The following is a 17,020-nucleotide window of genomic DNA, read 5'->3' as shown; positions in this document are numbered from 1 at the left end:
CGTGTAGGATTGTCACTTCCTACTAAGGACGTAGCGCTTGGGGCAACACAAAGGCTTTACTGCGGGCCGGCTCTCAAAGGGACGTCCATACGGACACAGTAAAACCCACAGGGCGGAGCTGGTGACACAGGAAACGGGCTTAACAACATGGAGCGGAAAAAGGCATCTGTACCGGTCCCTCTTGGCACCTCGGCTTAGGTTGTAACTTAGAACATACATCCACGTTCTTTTCTCCCTGTGGATAAAACATCCTCCGACATGTCTTTCCTTAGACATTAATGCTTGGAACAAACATCTAATTCCTTTTCTTGCTTTGGATAAAACATGTCTAACTTCAGACATTAATGCATGGTTTCACATCTGTATTCTTTTAGCTATCCCTTATCTGTTGTGGCACCCTACTGTTCCCACAGAACATGTTTGTAATGCAGGGTGGAGAGCCACTAATGAAACAGAGCTTCTGAAATCTTCCACAACAAAAAAAAACATTAGTTGGGGAATATCTGGTGTCCCGTTGTACAGTATATAATTAAGCAGTTTACAAAAGAATATATACAAAGAATGAAAATGTGTTTATTTCAACAGTACTTAACATTTTTTATAGTAAAGAAAATAAGAATATCAACAATAAAACATGGCATTTACAGAACACTGGACAAGCATTTCAAGGCAGACTGCATGGCCAGCGGTTTATAGGCATGCTTCAGAAGAGAATGAGGTATACAAGAGTGTACAGGCGCAAAGCATGCTGGTGTTGATTTTGTGTGCACAATCGAAAGGCAAGGAGCACACACACTGCAGCAGTTTCCCCCTGTGTCATTCAGAAGAGGGAAAATGGCTCCTGCTCCTGCGGTGGCGTCTCTCTGTCTCTGGATCAAAGGAGGTGGCAGCGCTCCTTCAAGCTTCTCTTGCTCTTGCCTCCCTTCTTGCCGTTTTTCTCCTTGTTCTCGGACATCTTCTTTGCCCTCACCTCTCGCATGAGGTCAAAAAACACCTGAGGACAGCAGAGAAGGAAAGAACATTAGGCAGGCATTTTGTATAGCGCTACAATTGTCTACAATTGTTAGTTTAGTGATTATGTCTTAAGGGGGCCATCAGCAGATATCAATCATGATTTATTCATTTCTAGTTTGCCAGCAATCTCAAAAGTTGCTTTCTTATCCACGCTCTGACGCAGGGACACCTACAGGGGTGTAAATAGTACCTCAGAAGAATCGCCATTAAAACACTAAGAATGAGTGTTAGAGTTGAGTTAAAGCAGCAATAAGGAGTTCTGTTCCAAAACCAGCAAGCTAACTACCTAAAAGACATGCAAAAACCATCAACAGCCCATTTGTCACTGATACAAGCTTGCAAACACACGAAATGGCGTCTTTTTGCAGTGTAGCTGACACTGTAATGCGTGAGAAAGCTTTTCTTCCATTTTTGCAGGGCGTTCCAGCCCGGAACACTGAACTACATAGGGCATATCCTGGATGACTAGTAGGAAAGACACAGGTGTTTATATGTCCTTCACATGACCATATGCTATCAAAATGAATTTGAGGATGGTACCAAAACTAGTTTCATATAAAACCATAACCTCAAAAAGTGTCAAATTGTTGCATAGTGTTACTTTAATCCCCAGCCTAGAGGAAATTAAAACATGCCCCTATGAAGAAGAAATGTCTAGAAAATGCTTTATCTTGAAAAATCCATCCAATGAGATATGGCTAAGATGCTAATCTGGCAATGACCTTCAACAAAACTCTGCTCACTGGCCGATGAACCAAACAGGGACACTGTTTCTGGAAGCGTAGCCGTGCCGCTACTCTCCATTAAATGACAGAGTCACAGTCGCTTTGAACACTTTGTCAGTCACCTTGTCGACGTATGCACGCGTCTTGGCCGAGGTCTCCACGTACGGCATTCCCCACTGCTCCGCCTTTCCCCTGGCCTCGTCCGCTGCCACCTGCCGGCGGTCCTCCAGGTCCGACTTATTTCCCACCAGGAGCAGGGGGATGATATCCTCCTCCGACTTCACACGCAAGATCTGTTCTCTACGCATGCATGAAGGAAAACACACAGAAACACACACGTATGGAAACACAAACACACACACACACACACACACACACACACACACACACACGTAAATATACACACAAACACATACAATAATCACACATAACCACTTTAGCAAGCAGCTCTGAACAATTACTAACCCATAACCATGCACCAACACAGGCACACCTTACTGCTACTTTAAACAAGCACCATCCTTGCCATATACACATTGAATAATATGTCATAATTCTAAATATCAGTTTCTGTCAGTCTGCCCCAGGGCAGCTGTGGCTACAGATGTAGCTTACCACCACCGGTATGACTGTGTCTGAATGAATACTGGACTCTTTAAAGCAACTTCGAGTACTTAGAGAAGCGCTACATAAGATAAATGAAATAAAACATTTAAAAAATGTATGCTGCATATAGTTATTAGCAGACTGAAACATCACTGCTGTGTGTCATAATAAGTCACTAAGTCACTAACAAGCTCTGGGGACCTATGGCATCTGGTCCTATAGACGCTTATACAGACTGTGCCAGACTACAGACCTGAACTCTGACATCGCAGTGAAGGACTCGAGCTCGGTGATGGAGAAGACTAGGAGGAAGCCCTCTCCGCTGCGGAAGTAGTTGTCCCTTATGGCCGCGTAGTCCTCCTGACCCGCCGTGTCCAGAATGTCAATCTGGACGTCCTCGCCATCCAGAACCACTTTCTTCCTGTAACTGTCTGCTTTGGTGGGCTCGTAGTCTTCCACAAACTGACCATACCAAGGACCAATTACAGATCAACACAAGTCAGTTTAATGGATCTCAGAGAACAAGAGAACACAAGGCAGCTTAATGGATCTCAGTGAACAAGAGAACTGGAAGATCCCCACAGATGTAATGCTGTTTACTCTTCAGACTGACACCAATGGCATATCTGGAGATCATTCACAATTTAAGTCCCGTCTGGACAACCAAAACAAGCCTGAGAGATTCATAAATATCATGATGCAGATCCAATCCCTTCTCTCCCCCCCACCCACCCCGTCTGTGAGGCTTTGTGTCTTTTTGCCATAAAGCTATGCTGGCTGCTGTGGTACAGACGTCTTCTACACTGATATTACCTCACAGCTCACTTTCCTTCAGGACCTCATTCCTCTGTCTTATAAAGGCTCAATTCAATTCAATTTGATTTATAAAGCGCCATAACAATACAATTGTCTCAAGGCGCTTGCAATCTCAATCTCCTCTGTTTGAGTGGGAGGCCGTGAGGGCGTGTGCCAGCGAGCTGTGCCGCTCTGCCCTGGCGGACCCGGTTGGCAGGTGGTGGGTCAGTGTGGCACTCACCTCGTCATACATGAACTGCAGCGTGAGGGCCGACTTGCCAACACCGCCGCTGCCCACCATGATGACCTTGTGGAGGCTCAGGGAGCTCTGGTTCTTGGACTTGTTGGAGGCCATGGCTCAAGTCCCCCAGCACGATCACACACACACACACACACACACACACACAGACACACTTACAATCAGAATCACGCTGCCACAACTGCTGCACCCACCTGTGAAGACAGGAAAAGATGCTATTAATGTAACAGAAGCTTTTTAGAGGGCAATATGAAGATGCTATTGATGTAACCAAAGCTTTTTAAAGGGACAATATAAAGTTTTGCCTGTGGGATTTGTGCTTGTATTGCTATTCTCTGTTATTGAAATGAATCGGAATAAAAACGGGGAAAAAGAATCAAGGTGACCAGGATGCACAATAATACTGAAAAAGCTTGGTTTGATTCTCAGCACAAAACTTTTTAAATATCTGGTACTCACACATGTGAGAGGAGTGGTTAGATAGACCCATAAGGACACCATAATTGCTCTTGGGACTTAATAATAATAATGATAAAAGCTATTATAGGAAAATAATAGCTTGGTATAAAACACACTCTCCCAAGGACATTAGCATCTGTGCAGCAAAGGGGACTGATGCACCGTCACACGTGTATTTCTGTTCTTCTCCCAGACAAGAAATGCAGGAGACTATTATCGGTGTGCACACACACACAGGGGAAGAGGTGACACACAGACATAATGGTCACCCATATATGAGTCACTGCACCACAGCACTACTGTCGTCAAGGGCCAGACATCATTCAGTGCACAATTAGACACCGCATTTATTCATGCACGTTTCCATTCTCAACTTATTTACCTCACCTGGAAAGCACTTTTTATGAATAAAAGTGAGTTGAACTGACCTCATACCGGTCAATGCTTTCATTTCCAGCTCGTCTCACAACCACCATTGCAAATCAATGCATGAAATGGAGGCTGCATGAGAGAACTAAAAACAGTTGCACGGGAAGTAGAGCTTTGATTGCCACAATGGAGTAAATATCACATGACGTTTGGCCTGGTTCGATCTTTTCTTCCAAAAACACTTGCCACAAAATATCTATCACGGCTAGCATTAGTCCCATAACAACCCCATCATAGCTGAGAGACACAAGCTAAGAGAACAGGCTGGGATCACATCAACTAAGATCCCACTGAGGCACGCCATAGAAGAAGCATCCTAATGGAGCCAGGGGTAGCATAGCCTCCTCCACAACCATATCACCCATGGCTGACGTTTGTGGCCTTATACCCGAGCGTGACGCACAGACATGGTCAGAGATCTTGAAACCATAAAGTTTTTGCTGAGGTATACATATTCCTGTCAGAGAGGCTGCCATAGGTCTAAAGAGTGAGCAGAAATAATTTCATTTACTGCTTTTTTTATCATTCAAGTGATTTTAAAATACAGATTGATGAAGATTACAAGGAGTTTTTATTTTGAGACTACATCAATTGGATTGATAGCAGGCCTACCAGAGGCATTAGTGCTGGAGAAAGGTAAAACAACAGAGTGTAGCACTTCGCCAAGGTTTCACTCTCAGATCATGTGAGTTGAGCATGACTGGCGTCAAGGACATTCACAGGTGACGACACCAGAGGCTACCTGAGATAATAACTGTTAAGGGGTTCCGCTGGATTAAAGATAAACATGGATCAGGAGCGTAGACGGTCTGACTACGTCAAGGGAATAAGCAGTCAGATCAGTGGTTGTCTGCAATACCACAACAACATCAAAAAAAGAACTGCCAAAACAACTGCTCGAAAAACCTTCAACACATTCGGGCTCCTCGTTTAAAGGTTATGCGCAGTAGCCAACACCCATATCTATGTAAAATATTATTTTGAGTAGGGCACGCACAGACGTAAAGAGAAAGTAAGCAACCAACCTCATCACAAAATAACAAAGAATAGGCTACAATTGGATTACAGGAATCCTACGTGCGTACACCGTCGTCATCATATGCAACAAAACCTCAAACAAGAAACGAATACATCTTCGACAATAACAAGCATTTTAAGCGCCTCAAATATCTGAGTTCTGAAATTAGTTTGGAATTGAGAAGTTGCCTTCCCTGTTGCACTGCTTAAAGCCCGCCCCTTGCAGTTGTTGATTGGCTGCATGAATACTAGTGCGACGTAACCCTGTTGTATCTTGTCTCACATAGCGTTTTACGCCTGTCCATCAAACATTTCACAAAAGGAGAAGTAGCAAAACCCCGTGCCAGTAACTTTGTTTCAAAATGTATCAAAACGTAGAAGGGTGATCAATCTCCTCTATTCAGAAGAGCAAAGACATGTCTCACCGAACACTTTACAAGTTGGTAAAAATCCCTCCTCGATCAATTCTTTTCTTGGGGGGAAAAAGCATTAATAATCCGAAGCTAGCCGAGTTCCATTCTTCCCAAACTTTTTTGTCATAACCGGAAGTTTATTGGGAGACTATCAAAAGGATGTGAGGTCAGACAACGAATCCACAGCACTGAGCTAGCGATATTGGTCTGCAACATTTCAGCCCACTTAGAACTCTGCGATTTGTGTATTGTTGTTTCAGCATTTCATAGAGTCGGTGTGTGTATGTCTCGCAGTCACACAATCGGTTGACGAAGTTACAATATGAAATATGAAATTCCATAACTTAATTTCTAACTGAAATTAATTAAACGATGTTTGTGAGGAATATCTCGATTTAACTGGGATTGCGTTGATTTTTCAGGGTGGAAGGAAAGATGCTAAAGTTTATTTAATTTGTAAGTAAAAGGCATGAGGTCCGACCCGAGGCTTATATTCTGTCTTCGAGAAAACCAAATCGCCCAGGCCCTACATGAAACTGGGTGTGAAAAGCCTTCGTAATTTCAGACTGCGGCACCCCATACCACAGACTGACCTCAGCTGTAGGTGCACTAAATGGCTGAAGGGTGTCGCTCTTCAATAACTTTAAATGTACCTACATATGCGTTTCAGTTCTGCTCCATTTGCGCAAGGAATAAGCGGTCCAAACGATACAAATGTGAACAGCAAAGTAATCCAGTGCAAGTATCATGAAAAGAGTGAGATAGCCTACATTTCTGACCACGCGAATAAATACCAATTCACATTTTTATATTTTGTAGACCTTCATATGTAAATAAGTCTTGTCAGAATCAACAAGGACCTGATAGACTATATATGCTATAGTTTACGCGGCGATAGGTAGGTTAGTTTTGTGAAAAGAAAACAGACATCAGTATGTTCAGCAATTCCTGGTGTCAGTTTTGATTATCGAAGTCAACTGGAATCTAGTTAGCCTACACCACTGAACACATAGTGGCCAAATTGCGTTGGCGCCTCAGTCAAAACTGTTACAGGTTAAGTCTCAAAGCATCGTCACATATCCAATAAATGCCTCCTTGGCTAGATGTTAAAGACTTCTAAGTTTTGTTTCCCCTAGCAAGAAACGGTCTTGGATGGCACCATAACAACGTGGCAAATGAAAAGACCTTCTGTCAAAAGGGCTTTCTTTAAAGAGGTTCCAAGTCTACAAAGGAATCCTTTAAACGCTAATTGCAACTTTTAGAATAGCACACTGTTTTCATTCATTAGTGTTTCTTAAAAAGCACATGTGCTCGCTAAGTAAATTTAGTTTCATGTAAATACGTATGATTTACTAAATCGGCATATTGAAAATATACAATAAGGGATGGCGTGATGAGTCTTCATTGAAAATAGAATGATGAAATGTTATGCGAAAAAAAGTCACTCCCTCACTTATTGGCAAAAATAGGTCCGAAATAGATAACCCCAGATCCATATTAAGAGAGAAAAGCTGTTCTTATGTCAAAGGAAAAAGCATCCCCACTTCAAGGGTTTATGTTAAGAACGTCACTAGTTGGCACCCAGTTCTCAAACCCCTCTCAGCGAATATAATCAAAGAATGTGACGGCTGCTTCTATAAACATTTTAGGTCTATTAGTTGTTAATTTAGCAGTTGCGTACCCTTTTCGACTGAGCCTCATCGGGGAAGTTGCTTTTCTATAACCCCGGGGCATAATCTCCCAAAACCCCGGAGTAGGAGGAACACCCCACGTGGTTCAACTCGTATAAAAAAGTTTCTGACTATTGAGGCACAATGTCGTGATTGCAAGGAGTAAGGCCGCTCCGATGATCACATCTCCTCACGCCCAAGTGAACGAGGACGTAGACGAAATCTTTACTGAAGTCAGTCATTCCAGACGAAGACAAAGGGGATCTACACCTGAGCAAATAAGAGCAAAACGAATGACAAACTGGAGCAACCGTTTTACGAGAAATTATCACAAAAACTACGCGTTTTTAAATCTCTTGCCGTTATGGATTTTCCTTACTGACTTTTGGTCTGCAGCCAACGGATGACTTGACAATTCTGTCAAGTGACAGGTATCGTTTAAATATTTATTCCACGGACCATTGATATTTATTATACCAGCCGACACGCATTTCGCGATGGCATGAGGCAGAAGGCACTGCGCTTAAGTGCAGTAAGTCAACTTGTCCATTTTGCACGGGAAAACAGGCTGAGCCGACTGTCTCAGCGGCGCAAGGCGTAGGCAACATCAGAGAATGACCAAAGACCCCAGTTAAAAGGAGCAGATATCACAAGGAATTATTCCACTTTTCTACATCCAGTTCATTCATTCATAATATCGCATGAAGGACAGTCATTCGTTACTCTTTCATGGACAAAGTGGATTTTACAACTCGATCAATAGACGCTTCTTTTTCTCTGCCCTGCCTTTAAGCTGGTGTTTGTATAGAGAACGGTGTTTTTTTTTTTGGAGTACGAACAAAAGGTGACTGTGTCCACCTTTGACGAAATAAAGCCACACGATTGAACTACCGTGGGTTTTCGAATAACTTGAAAGGAAGATGATAAAGTTTATCACAAAAGTGGTCTGTTTTGTGGCGTGCGTTCTCTCCACCCGCTGTACACCGGCTCCCGAGACCCAGACAGTGTCCCAGGATACCTGCGCTTCTTGCGGCCTCGGTCAGACGGAGCAGTCGAGGGGGATGGACATAGATTTTTTGGAGGCAGTGAAAAGGCATATTCTGAACAGGTTACAGATGCGGGACAGACCCAACATCACCCACCCCATCCCAAAGGCGGCGATGGTGACTGCGTTAAGGAAACTTCACGCGGGTAAAGTGAGAGAGGACGGGAGAGTGGAAATCCCGAACCTTGATGGACACGCGAGTTACCACAACGAAGTGGAGGAGGAAAGTTCGGAGATCATCAGTTTCGCAGAAACAGGTGTGTAAACAGCATACTAGCAAAGTGGCTTTCCCGTCAAATGGTCCGAGAAGCATGGGGCTATAGCTGCCCCAGTCTATTAGGTTATCTTACCCCTGATGGCTGTTGTCCAAAGAGAGGTATATTCATGAGAGCGCAAACGCACTTATTTTTTGGGGGAATTCAAAATTGAGCGATTGCATTAATGCTTGTCAATTCAAATCAGAATATTCTTGTAAAACATAAAAAGAGGTCTAATTAATTTTAGTTTCTGAATAATTAAAAAAATATTGTCCTTGTCTTCAATTTAGGCTATCCATTCTGGAACGGGCCTCATGAGTGCGTCTGCGCCAGTTCTCACACGCCCTCCTTTGTCCCGAGACTGAGAGTGGTCGGTGAAAATCATATTTTGGGGAGTAACGGGTAAACATAGTCAGACAAAACCTGTGTCTGAGGGTCCATCCCCTCAGTAGCAGAGGTTCTACGCGATTTTGTGAAAAAATTATTCCAGCCATGCGCCAGTAGGCAGAGGAAAACCCAACAGCAAGGTTCCCCCGTCTGTCAGAACAGCGTGTCACATGCTTATTTACCAATACTGAAGCGCGGCCGCAGACCATCTGGGGATTTAAATACGATACAAAAGCTGGTAACGCAATTCCGTTTGATCTGTGCAAAGAAAAACAACAATAGAAGAGGCAACAACAAAAAACTAAAATCAGCAAACGATTACAGTCTATCACTTAGGGCTAGGTACATTTTAACACGGTTTGAGAAGGTTCACGTCTGTCTTCGACCACTTGTGTTTTGAGGCGATCCACTGTAAAAACGTCTCTGGATGTGTGTGTGCGCTGTGTTTCCCCTGGCGCCGACCGCAGCCTTCCCTTCCTCCGTCGCCCCCGTGCCTTTTGGCGAGGCGGCAAAGACTCCCGGGGTGCCGGCTGCCAGCTGGATGTGGCGCCGTGACAAGTTCCAGAACAATTTGTTGAGAAGCCTCATAAAGGCGACTTGAAATGATCAATGCTTGTGTGTGTGTGTGTGTGTGTGTGTGTGTGTGTGTGTGTGTGTGTTTGTAAGATAGTGGGAGAGAGAGAGGGTGAGTGTGCGTGTGTGCGAGTGTGTGTGTCTGTGTGTGTGTCCATGCTTCGCCTCTGACAGAGATCAGCCCCTGCCAGTTTGGGCTTATTGGATGCTCTTCTTGCGTGTTTTTGTTTGGACTGACAGTGGCTGTGTGTTGGCTTTCTAAAGCAGATATACTTAAGGTCAGTTAAAATTAGTACTGGTCAATATATTTGGGCAGAGAGGCTGCAGTTGTTTGGATGTAGTGTCTGCTATTCACTTTATTTGTGTTAGAGAACTGTTTTTTTCAGATACTTGAATTTATCTCAAACTTGCTGTCAGATGGGTGCAGATGAAATGAAACAGTCACAAAGATCCAGTTAACAGCAATAAACTACTCTTAGTACAAAAACATCCCTCTTGCCACCATGCAGTGAAATAAGATCTTACAACCGAGGAATACATTAGTAAACTATCCCTATTGGTAATTGCTTCTCAAATGTTCGTTTTTGGTCAGTCACAGGACCTAGTTGTATCCTCATTGACAGACCCAAACCCGGTCCACTTTTCTGTCTATCGCAGCTTTTGGAGGGGGAAGCCAGCCTGGTGTGTGTGTGTGTGTGTGTGTGTGTGTGTGTGTGTGTGTGTGTGTGTTTGTGTGTGTGCGTGTGTGTGTGTGTGCGTGTGTGTGTGTGTATTTTGATGTGGAGAGACTGCGGATCCCCCTGGCAGGAGAGGGGGGACCCTGCAGCCGCTGCGGCTGTGCGGGTGAACCTGTTGGCAAACGCTCCCCTCTCCCCTCTCCCCCTGCCTCCGAGCCTTACACACACACACACACACACACACACACACACACACACACACACACAGACCGAGCCTTATTAGAATGCAGGGTGACCCAGGGACATGAGAGCCCTGGGCCTGCCCGGCGCTCACACAGGCCTGGGGGATTCGGTTGCTTGAGAATGGTGCCCTGCTCTGTGCCTGTGTGTGTGTGTGTGTGTGTGTGTGTGTGTGTGTGTGTGTGTGTGTGTGTGTGTGTGTAACCCCCTTTTCTTTAGCACCATGATGAGTGAGTGCTGTGTGTGGATGGATAGGGTGCCCCTTTCTCTTTCTCTGGAAGTTTGAGTGTGTGTGTGTGTGTGTGTGTGTGTGTGTGTGTGTGTGTGTGTGTGTGTGTGTGTGTGTGTTTGTGTGTGTGTGTGTGTGTGTGTGTGTGTGTGTGTGTGTGTGTGAGAGTGTGTAAGACAGTGGGAGAGAGAGAAAGAGAGAGAGAGGGTGAGTGTGTGTGTGTATGTGTGTGTGTGTGTGTAAGATAGTGTGAGAGAGAGAGGGTGAGTGTGTGTGTGTGTCTGTTTTTAATTACAGACATTTACTGCAAGCATAAGACTAGGCTGTCAAGCACCTCTAAGTCTTCCCCATAGAGAGAGATGGGACATGAAGGAGATAGAGAATGACGAATGCTAAAGTGAATAGGGGCAGACAAACATGTCACACACACACACACACACACACACACACACACACACACACACACACACACACACACACACACACACACTCACCTTCAACTCCCTCTAAAAGCGTAATCACATTCATCAGGAACTGCTTTAGACAAACACCACTGGGGCAATATGCATTTGGGATTGACAGCACCCAATGTCCACACACACACACACACACACACACACACACACACACACACACACACACACACACACACACACACACACACACACACACACACACACACACACACACACACACACACACACACACACACATTGACAGCTAATGTTTTTGTAGCTTCCTGTCATTCAAATCACAGTGTTGTTGCGCTAGCCTCAGGAGTTGGGTTGCTGTTGAGGCAGACATTGAGTAATGACACACAGATTAGCTGCTCTGCGCTGGGTGGCGTGCCGCTGTGCGTGTGGGTGTGTGTGTGTGTGTGTGTGTGTGTGTGTGCCGCTGTGCATGTGGGGACACGCCGGACGGCCGCAGCTCCAGCGCTCGGCGGGCCCACCCAGGTATTGTCCTGCCTCACTACTAGCAGGCAACCTGCCCACGCCAGCTGTGTTTTGTGTTGTGTGGTGTGGTGTGTTGTGGTGTTGTGTGGTGTGTTGTTGTGTGATGTGGTGTGTTGTGTTGTGTTGTGTTGTGTTGTGTTGTGTGGTGTGGTGTGTGTTGTGTGTTGTGTTGTTGTGTTGACCTCACATATTTGCCTCCTCCAAAAGCGACTTACCTGTCTGTCTGTCTGTCGGTCCAGGTGTGGGAAACAGGTGAGACAGGTGACTGGGTTTGGGTCCATCTGTGGGAGACAGGTGACTGGGTTTGGGTCCATCTGTGGGAGACAGGTGTCTGGGTTAGGGTTTGGGTCCATCTTTGGGAGACAGGTGTCTGGGTTAGGGTTTGGGTCCATCTTTGGGAGACAGGTGTCTGGGTTAGGGTTTGGGTCCATCTGTGGGAGACAGGTGTCTGGGATAGGGTTTGGGTCCATCTGTGGGAGACAGGTGTCTGGGATAGGGTTAGGGTTTGGGTCCATCTGTGGGAGACAGGTGACTGGGTTTGGACACGTGACCCTCAGACCGAAAGACATTTCTTCTCCTCCAGTGACGCTTTCCATCTGCGGTGCACCTCTTTGCAGTGTGCACAGACGAAGTTACTGAGTGTTCAAGATCTCTATGCTATGATTAATAGATGTACCGTCGGAAGTTAGATGAATACGTGTAAAGCTTATTCTCACAGCTTACGTGAGCGTTTGCGTGCTGTATGGTCAGTGCGTTTTCAGATCCGGTGGCGGGGAGAGCGAGAGAGAGAGAGAGAGTAAGAGGGAGAGAGAGAGAGGGAGAGAGAGGGTTAGAGGGAGAGAGAGAGAGAGGGAGAGGGAGAGGTATATAGGGAGAGGGAGAGGGAGAGGTATAGAGAGAGTCTGGCATCATGGATCACTTACAGAGCAGCAGAGCCTGCAGAGTGAAGACCAGAATGGAGGAGGCTGAGAGAGCAGACCCATGTGACCCAGAGTCTAGACGAGCTCTCATTCCGCCCCAGACTTAAACTCTTGCCGCTCCACTCCGCTCGCTTCCAGCACAGTCGCTGTCACGGGCGGCGAAACGCTCGCAAGCGCTCACTCAGGAAGAGTCGGCGTGCAACGGACTACTTGTACTTGAGTCACGAGGGGTTTTAGGGAAGCGTGTTTCTATCTCAAAGGGCGACTAAAAAAAAAGACATCAGCCAGCATCCTGACCAATTTAAACTCTCAAGTGCAGTTTATTTTAGGCGTCATAGAATATGCAACATTATATAACTTGAGATGCCTGGGCAAAAAGCACCATCCCTTGAAGAAGAATCTTCAGTTTGCCCATGTTCACACACATACACACTCACACACACAGACACATACACACACACACACACACACACACACACACACACACACACACACACACACACACACACACACACACACACACACACACACACACACAAACACAAAAGCTGCCTGTCTACGGTTAAGTTGTGTCTTGTTGTTATCTAGTCCCATAGAAGCTGGTATTTGAATACGGGTGAATAGTAGGGTTTTCAGCTCCTCTCTCTCTCTTGTGAGGGTATTTGAAAGGGCCTCATCCATCATGGCGACCAGCTGTTTGTGTCAACCTTGACAAATCAGTTAATACACAGGAGAACAAATCATCTCACGTCGGCTTATGGAGGAGTTCACCGGGAGGCCCCCCCAAGCAGACCACAATTAATGACAGGCTGGAGCCTCGGCCTCTTAACTGCAAGCCCAAAGCACACACACACACACACTCACACACACACACACACACACACACACACACACACACACACACACACACACACCTAGCCTCGGCCTCTCAACTCAAAGCCCAAAGCACACGCAGCTGTTTGATGATAGTTATCACGCTGCAGGATTGTAATTAGGCCAGAAACACACGAATGGCGACACAACAAAAACACCGTGAGCAGCGTAGCACAGGCCAGCACAGCCAAGCTAAAGGGAGTGTTTGCTCTGAGTCATAACAGGGCCAGTGTCATGCAAATCCAGCCGTCCTTTTTCTTTTTTCCCTCTTCCCTTTCTTAATTTTTCTTCTTCTTCTTCTTTCTTTTTCTTTTTTTTTTGCTTTGTCATACGTCCACTGTAAAGCTGTGCTCTCAATGCGGGGCAGTATCATCCGTTTCCTTTTACATCACGCTCATTGTGTCGTCTGTTAGGCTCGCTGAGCGCCGGGTTACAGCGGCTTTCACAGCCAAGCCTTTGAACCTTTGTGCTTGTCCCCTTCATAAGCTGCCTCTGCCCCCCACCCCACCCCCCCACCCCCACATCCCCCACCACCCCTCCACCGCTACCGCTCCATCTCCGCCTTGACTGCAGGCCAACTGGGTCCGACCCCAAGCCCATGCTGTCGTAGCTTTCGGGACGCACACACAAACACACGTCCTAGCTTTCGGGACCACGTTACGGCGTGGGGCGAAAAACTTGCGGGGATGAGGAAGGCCCGAGGCCTCCCGCTCCACCAGGGCCCCCCCTCCCCCCCCCCCCCACACACATACACACTCTGAATAGCCCAGAGGGAAGGTTTTTAGGGCGCATTCTTCCCCCTGTTTGAGGTCCCCAGGGGAGAGAGAAAAGGTGACAGCGGAACAGATTGTGACAAGTCCCCCCACCCAAGATGCCTTTAATGTGGAGGGCTTAACACCATCTGATACCTTTAAGTTGATGTGGACCCACTTCTTGGTGCTTTTCAGTGTGTGTGTGTGTGTGTGTGAAGGGGCGCTGTGCCCACTGTGCATGTTAATGTCTCTCTTACACACAGACCTCGTTCCCTATAGCTGGTGGAACTGATGGAAACTCTCAGGGTGGCTAATCGACGCCTCACAAAGCCCTCTAACTGAGAGAGACCTCTGTTTCTGTTCCACACGCTGTGTTCTATCTGTCTCCGCAGACACACACACACACACACACACATACACACACCTGTCTGTTTCTGTTCCACACGCTGTATTCTATCTGTCTCCGCAGACACAAACACACACACACACACACACACACACACACCTGTCTCTGGCTCCACCGATGAGAGACACACACACACACACACACACACACACACACACACCTGTCTCTGGCTCCACCGATCAGAGAGACACACACACACACACACACACACACACACACACACACACACACCTGTATGTGGCTCCGCCCGCTCAGAGAGACACACACACACACACACACACACACACACACACACCTGGCTCCGCCCGCTCATAGAGGGTGCATCTAAACCTTCTTCTTTATCAGTCTCCACAGACAAACACACACACACACACACACACACACACACACACACACACACACCTGGCTCCGCCCGCTCATAGAGGGTGCATCTAAACCTTCTTCTTTATCTGTCTCCACAGACAAACACACACACACACACACACACACACACACACACACACACACACACACACACACCTGTCTGTGGCTCCGCCCGCTCAGAGAGAGGGTGCATCTAAACCTTCTTCTTTATCTGTCTCCACAGACAAACACACACACACACACACACACACACACACACACACCTGTCTGTGGCTCCGCCCGCTCAGAGAGGGTCCATCTAAAATCTTCTTCTTTCTCTGTCTCCACAGACCGACACACACACACACACACACACACACACACACACACACACACACCGGTCCCGCCCGCTCATAGAGGCTGCATCTAAAATCTTCTTCTTTCTCTGTCTCCACAGACCGACACACACACACACACACAATAACACACACACACACACACACACACACCTGTCTGTGGCTCCGCCCGCTCATAGAGGCTGCATCTAAACCTCCTTCTTTCTCTGTCTCCACAGACGATCTGGTGTCCTCCAAGTCGAGTCTCTTCTTTGTGATCTCCAACGAGGGGAACCAGAACCTGTACGTGACCCAGGCCAACCTGTGGCTCTACTTCAAGCTGCTGCCCTCCTCACCCTCGGGGGAGAAGGGCGCCCCCCGCAGGAAGGTGACGGTCAAGGTGTACTTCCAGGAGCCCGGCCTGAGCAGCAAGTGGAACCTGGTGGAGAAGCGCGTGGACCTGAAGCGCAGTGGGTGGCACACCTTCCCCCTGACGGAGGCCGTGAAGCTGGTCTTCAGCAAGGGCGACCGGCGCCAGAACCTGGACATCCGCTGCGAGGGCTGTGAGGAGACGGGCGTAGTCCCGGCGCTGGTCAACCCCGCAGACGAGTCGCACCGGCCCTTCCTGGTGGTCCAGGCGCGCGTGGCCGACAACAAGCACCGCATCCGCAAGCGCGGGCTGGAGTGCGACGGCACGAGCAGCCTGTGCTGCCGACAGCAGTTCTACATCGACTTCCGGCTCATCGGCTGGAACGACTGGATCATCGCGCCCTCCGGGTACTTCGGGAACTACTGCGAGGGGAACTGCCCGGCCTACATGGCGGGGGTGCCGGGGTCGGCGTCGTCGTTCCACACCGCGGTGGTGAACCAGTACCGCATGCGTGGCATGAGTCCCGGCTCCATGATCTCCTGCTGCATCCCCACTAAGCTCAGCACCATGTCCATGCTGTATTTTGACGACGAGTACAACATCGTCAAACGCGACGTGCCCAACATGATCGTGGAGGAGTGCGGCTGTGCTTGAGTCTTATTTAAAACAAACAAAACGAAGAAATGCGAAGAGACAAAACAAGGGACTGTTGGGGGGTGGGAAAGGGGGGGGGGGGGGGGGGTTCACATTGGACTTTTGTACACAGAAAATAATATTGCAAGAATAATTATAGTAACAAAGTAATATTTATAAACATTTCATGAACACCAGCGCACACAGCTGACCACGCTCACGGGCACACACACACACATGCACGCACTCACGCACACACGCACACACGCAAACACGCACACATGCACATACACACACTCGTACACAAACACACACATACAAACAATCATACAAGCATGCACAGTACGTTGTGTACATATTATTTATGTTTGTTAATATTCCTGGTAGAAGCATTTATCAGTTATCTGCCAGCTTGTGATTCAGTCAAGTTTTATAAACAAAGGTTTGTAAAATAACTTAGGTCACAACGTCAAAGGGATGCAGAGGAGATGGTGATTATCATTTTGTATCGTTTATCTTTTTTTTTTTTTTTTTTTGTATCCAATATTTGCCATTTTGTCTTTTTCTTGTATTCAAAAATGGAGAATTCTCATTTGCTCTGACCAAGAGACCAAGAGCCTTAGACGCCCGGTAAGACG

The 17,020-nt window shown here is 46.9% G+C and overlaps 2 protein-coding genes across 3 annotated transcripts; one reads left to right on the top strand and one right to left on the bottom strand.

Moving 5' to 3' along the window:
• Positions 1 to 549: 549 nt before the first annotated feature.
• Positions 550 to 5,856, bottom strand: LOC308362354 (ras-related protein ralB-A-like). Of its 2 annotated transcripts, none has more exons than XM_080834967.1 (5): positions 5,730 to 5,856; positions 3,382 to 3,593; positions 2,599 to 2,807; positions 1,862 to 2,039; positions 550 to 994 (listed from the first exon to the last, which is right to left on the bottom strand). In XM_080834967.1, the coding sequence occupies exons 2-5, from the start codon at positions 3,493 to 3,495 to the stop codon at positions 875 to 877; spliced, it is 621 nt and encodes a 206-aa protein (XP_080691093.1). In that variant the 5' UTR covers positions 3,496 to 3,593; positions 5,730 to 5,856; the 3' UTR covers positions 550 to 874. The 2 variants fall into 2 exon arrangements, with proteins under 2 accessions (XP_080691093.1, XP_080691094.1); XM_080834968.1 differs by lacking the exon at positions 5,730 to 5,856 and adding an exon at positions 4,287 to 4,412.
• Positions 5,857 to 8,307: 2,451 nt separating this feature from the next.
• Positions 8,308 to 16,403, top strand: LOC308361754 (inhibin beta B chain; the record flags this gene model as incomplete). The annotated part of the gene is made up of 2 exons (XM_080834190.1): positions 8,308 to 8,689; positions 15,619 to 16,403. The coding sequence occupies 2 exons, from the start codon at positions 8,308 to 8,310 to the stop codon at positions 16,401 to 16,403; spliced, it is 1,167 nt and encodes a 388-aa protein (XP_080690316.1).
• Between the last annotated feature and the right edge of the window lie 617 nt (positions 16,404 to 17,020).

The sequence above is a fragment of the Sprattus sprattus genome (genome assembly GCF_963457725.1).
Source record: "Sprattus sprattus genome assembly, chromosome: 3".
In the NCBI taxonomy this organism is placed as follows: Eukaryota; Metazoa; Chordata; class Actinopteri; order Clupeiformes; family Clupeidae; genus Sprattus; species Sprattus sprattus.
This window is presented reverse-complemented; position numbering and strand designations above follow the sequence as displayed.

Excerpts from the sequence above, each read along its gene's own strand:
- LOC308362354 (XM_080834967.1), bottom strand. The coding sequence starts at position 3,495 with ATGGCCTCCAACAAGTCCAAGAACCAGAGCTCCCTGAGCCTCCACAAG. Across the intron at positions 2,040-2,598 it reads ACTGCGATGTCAGAGTTCAG|AGAACAGATCTTGCGTGTGA; the intron begins GTCTGTAGTCTG and ends ATGCATGCGTAG. Across the intron at positions 995-1,861 it reads CGCGTGCATACGTCGACAAG|GTGTTTTTTGACCTCATGCG; the intron begins GTGACTGACAAA and ends TGCTGTCCTCAG.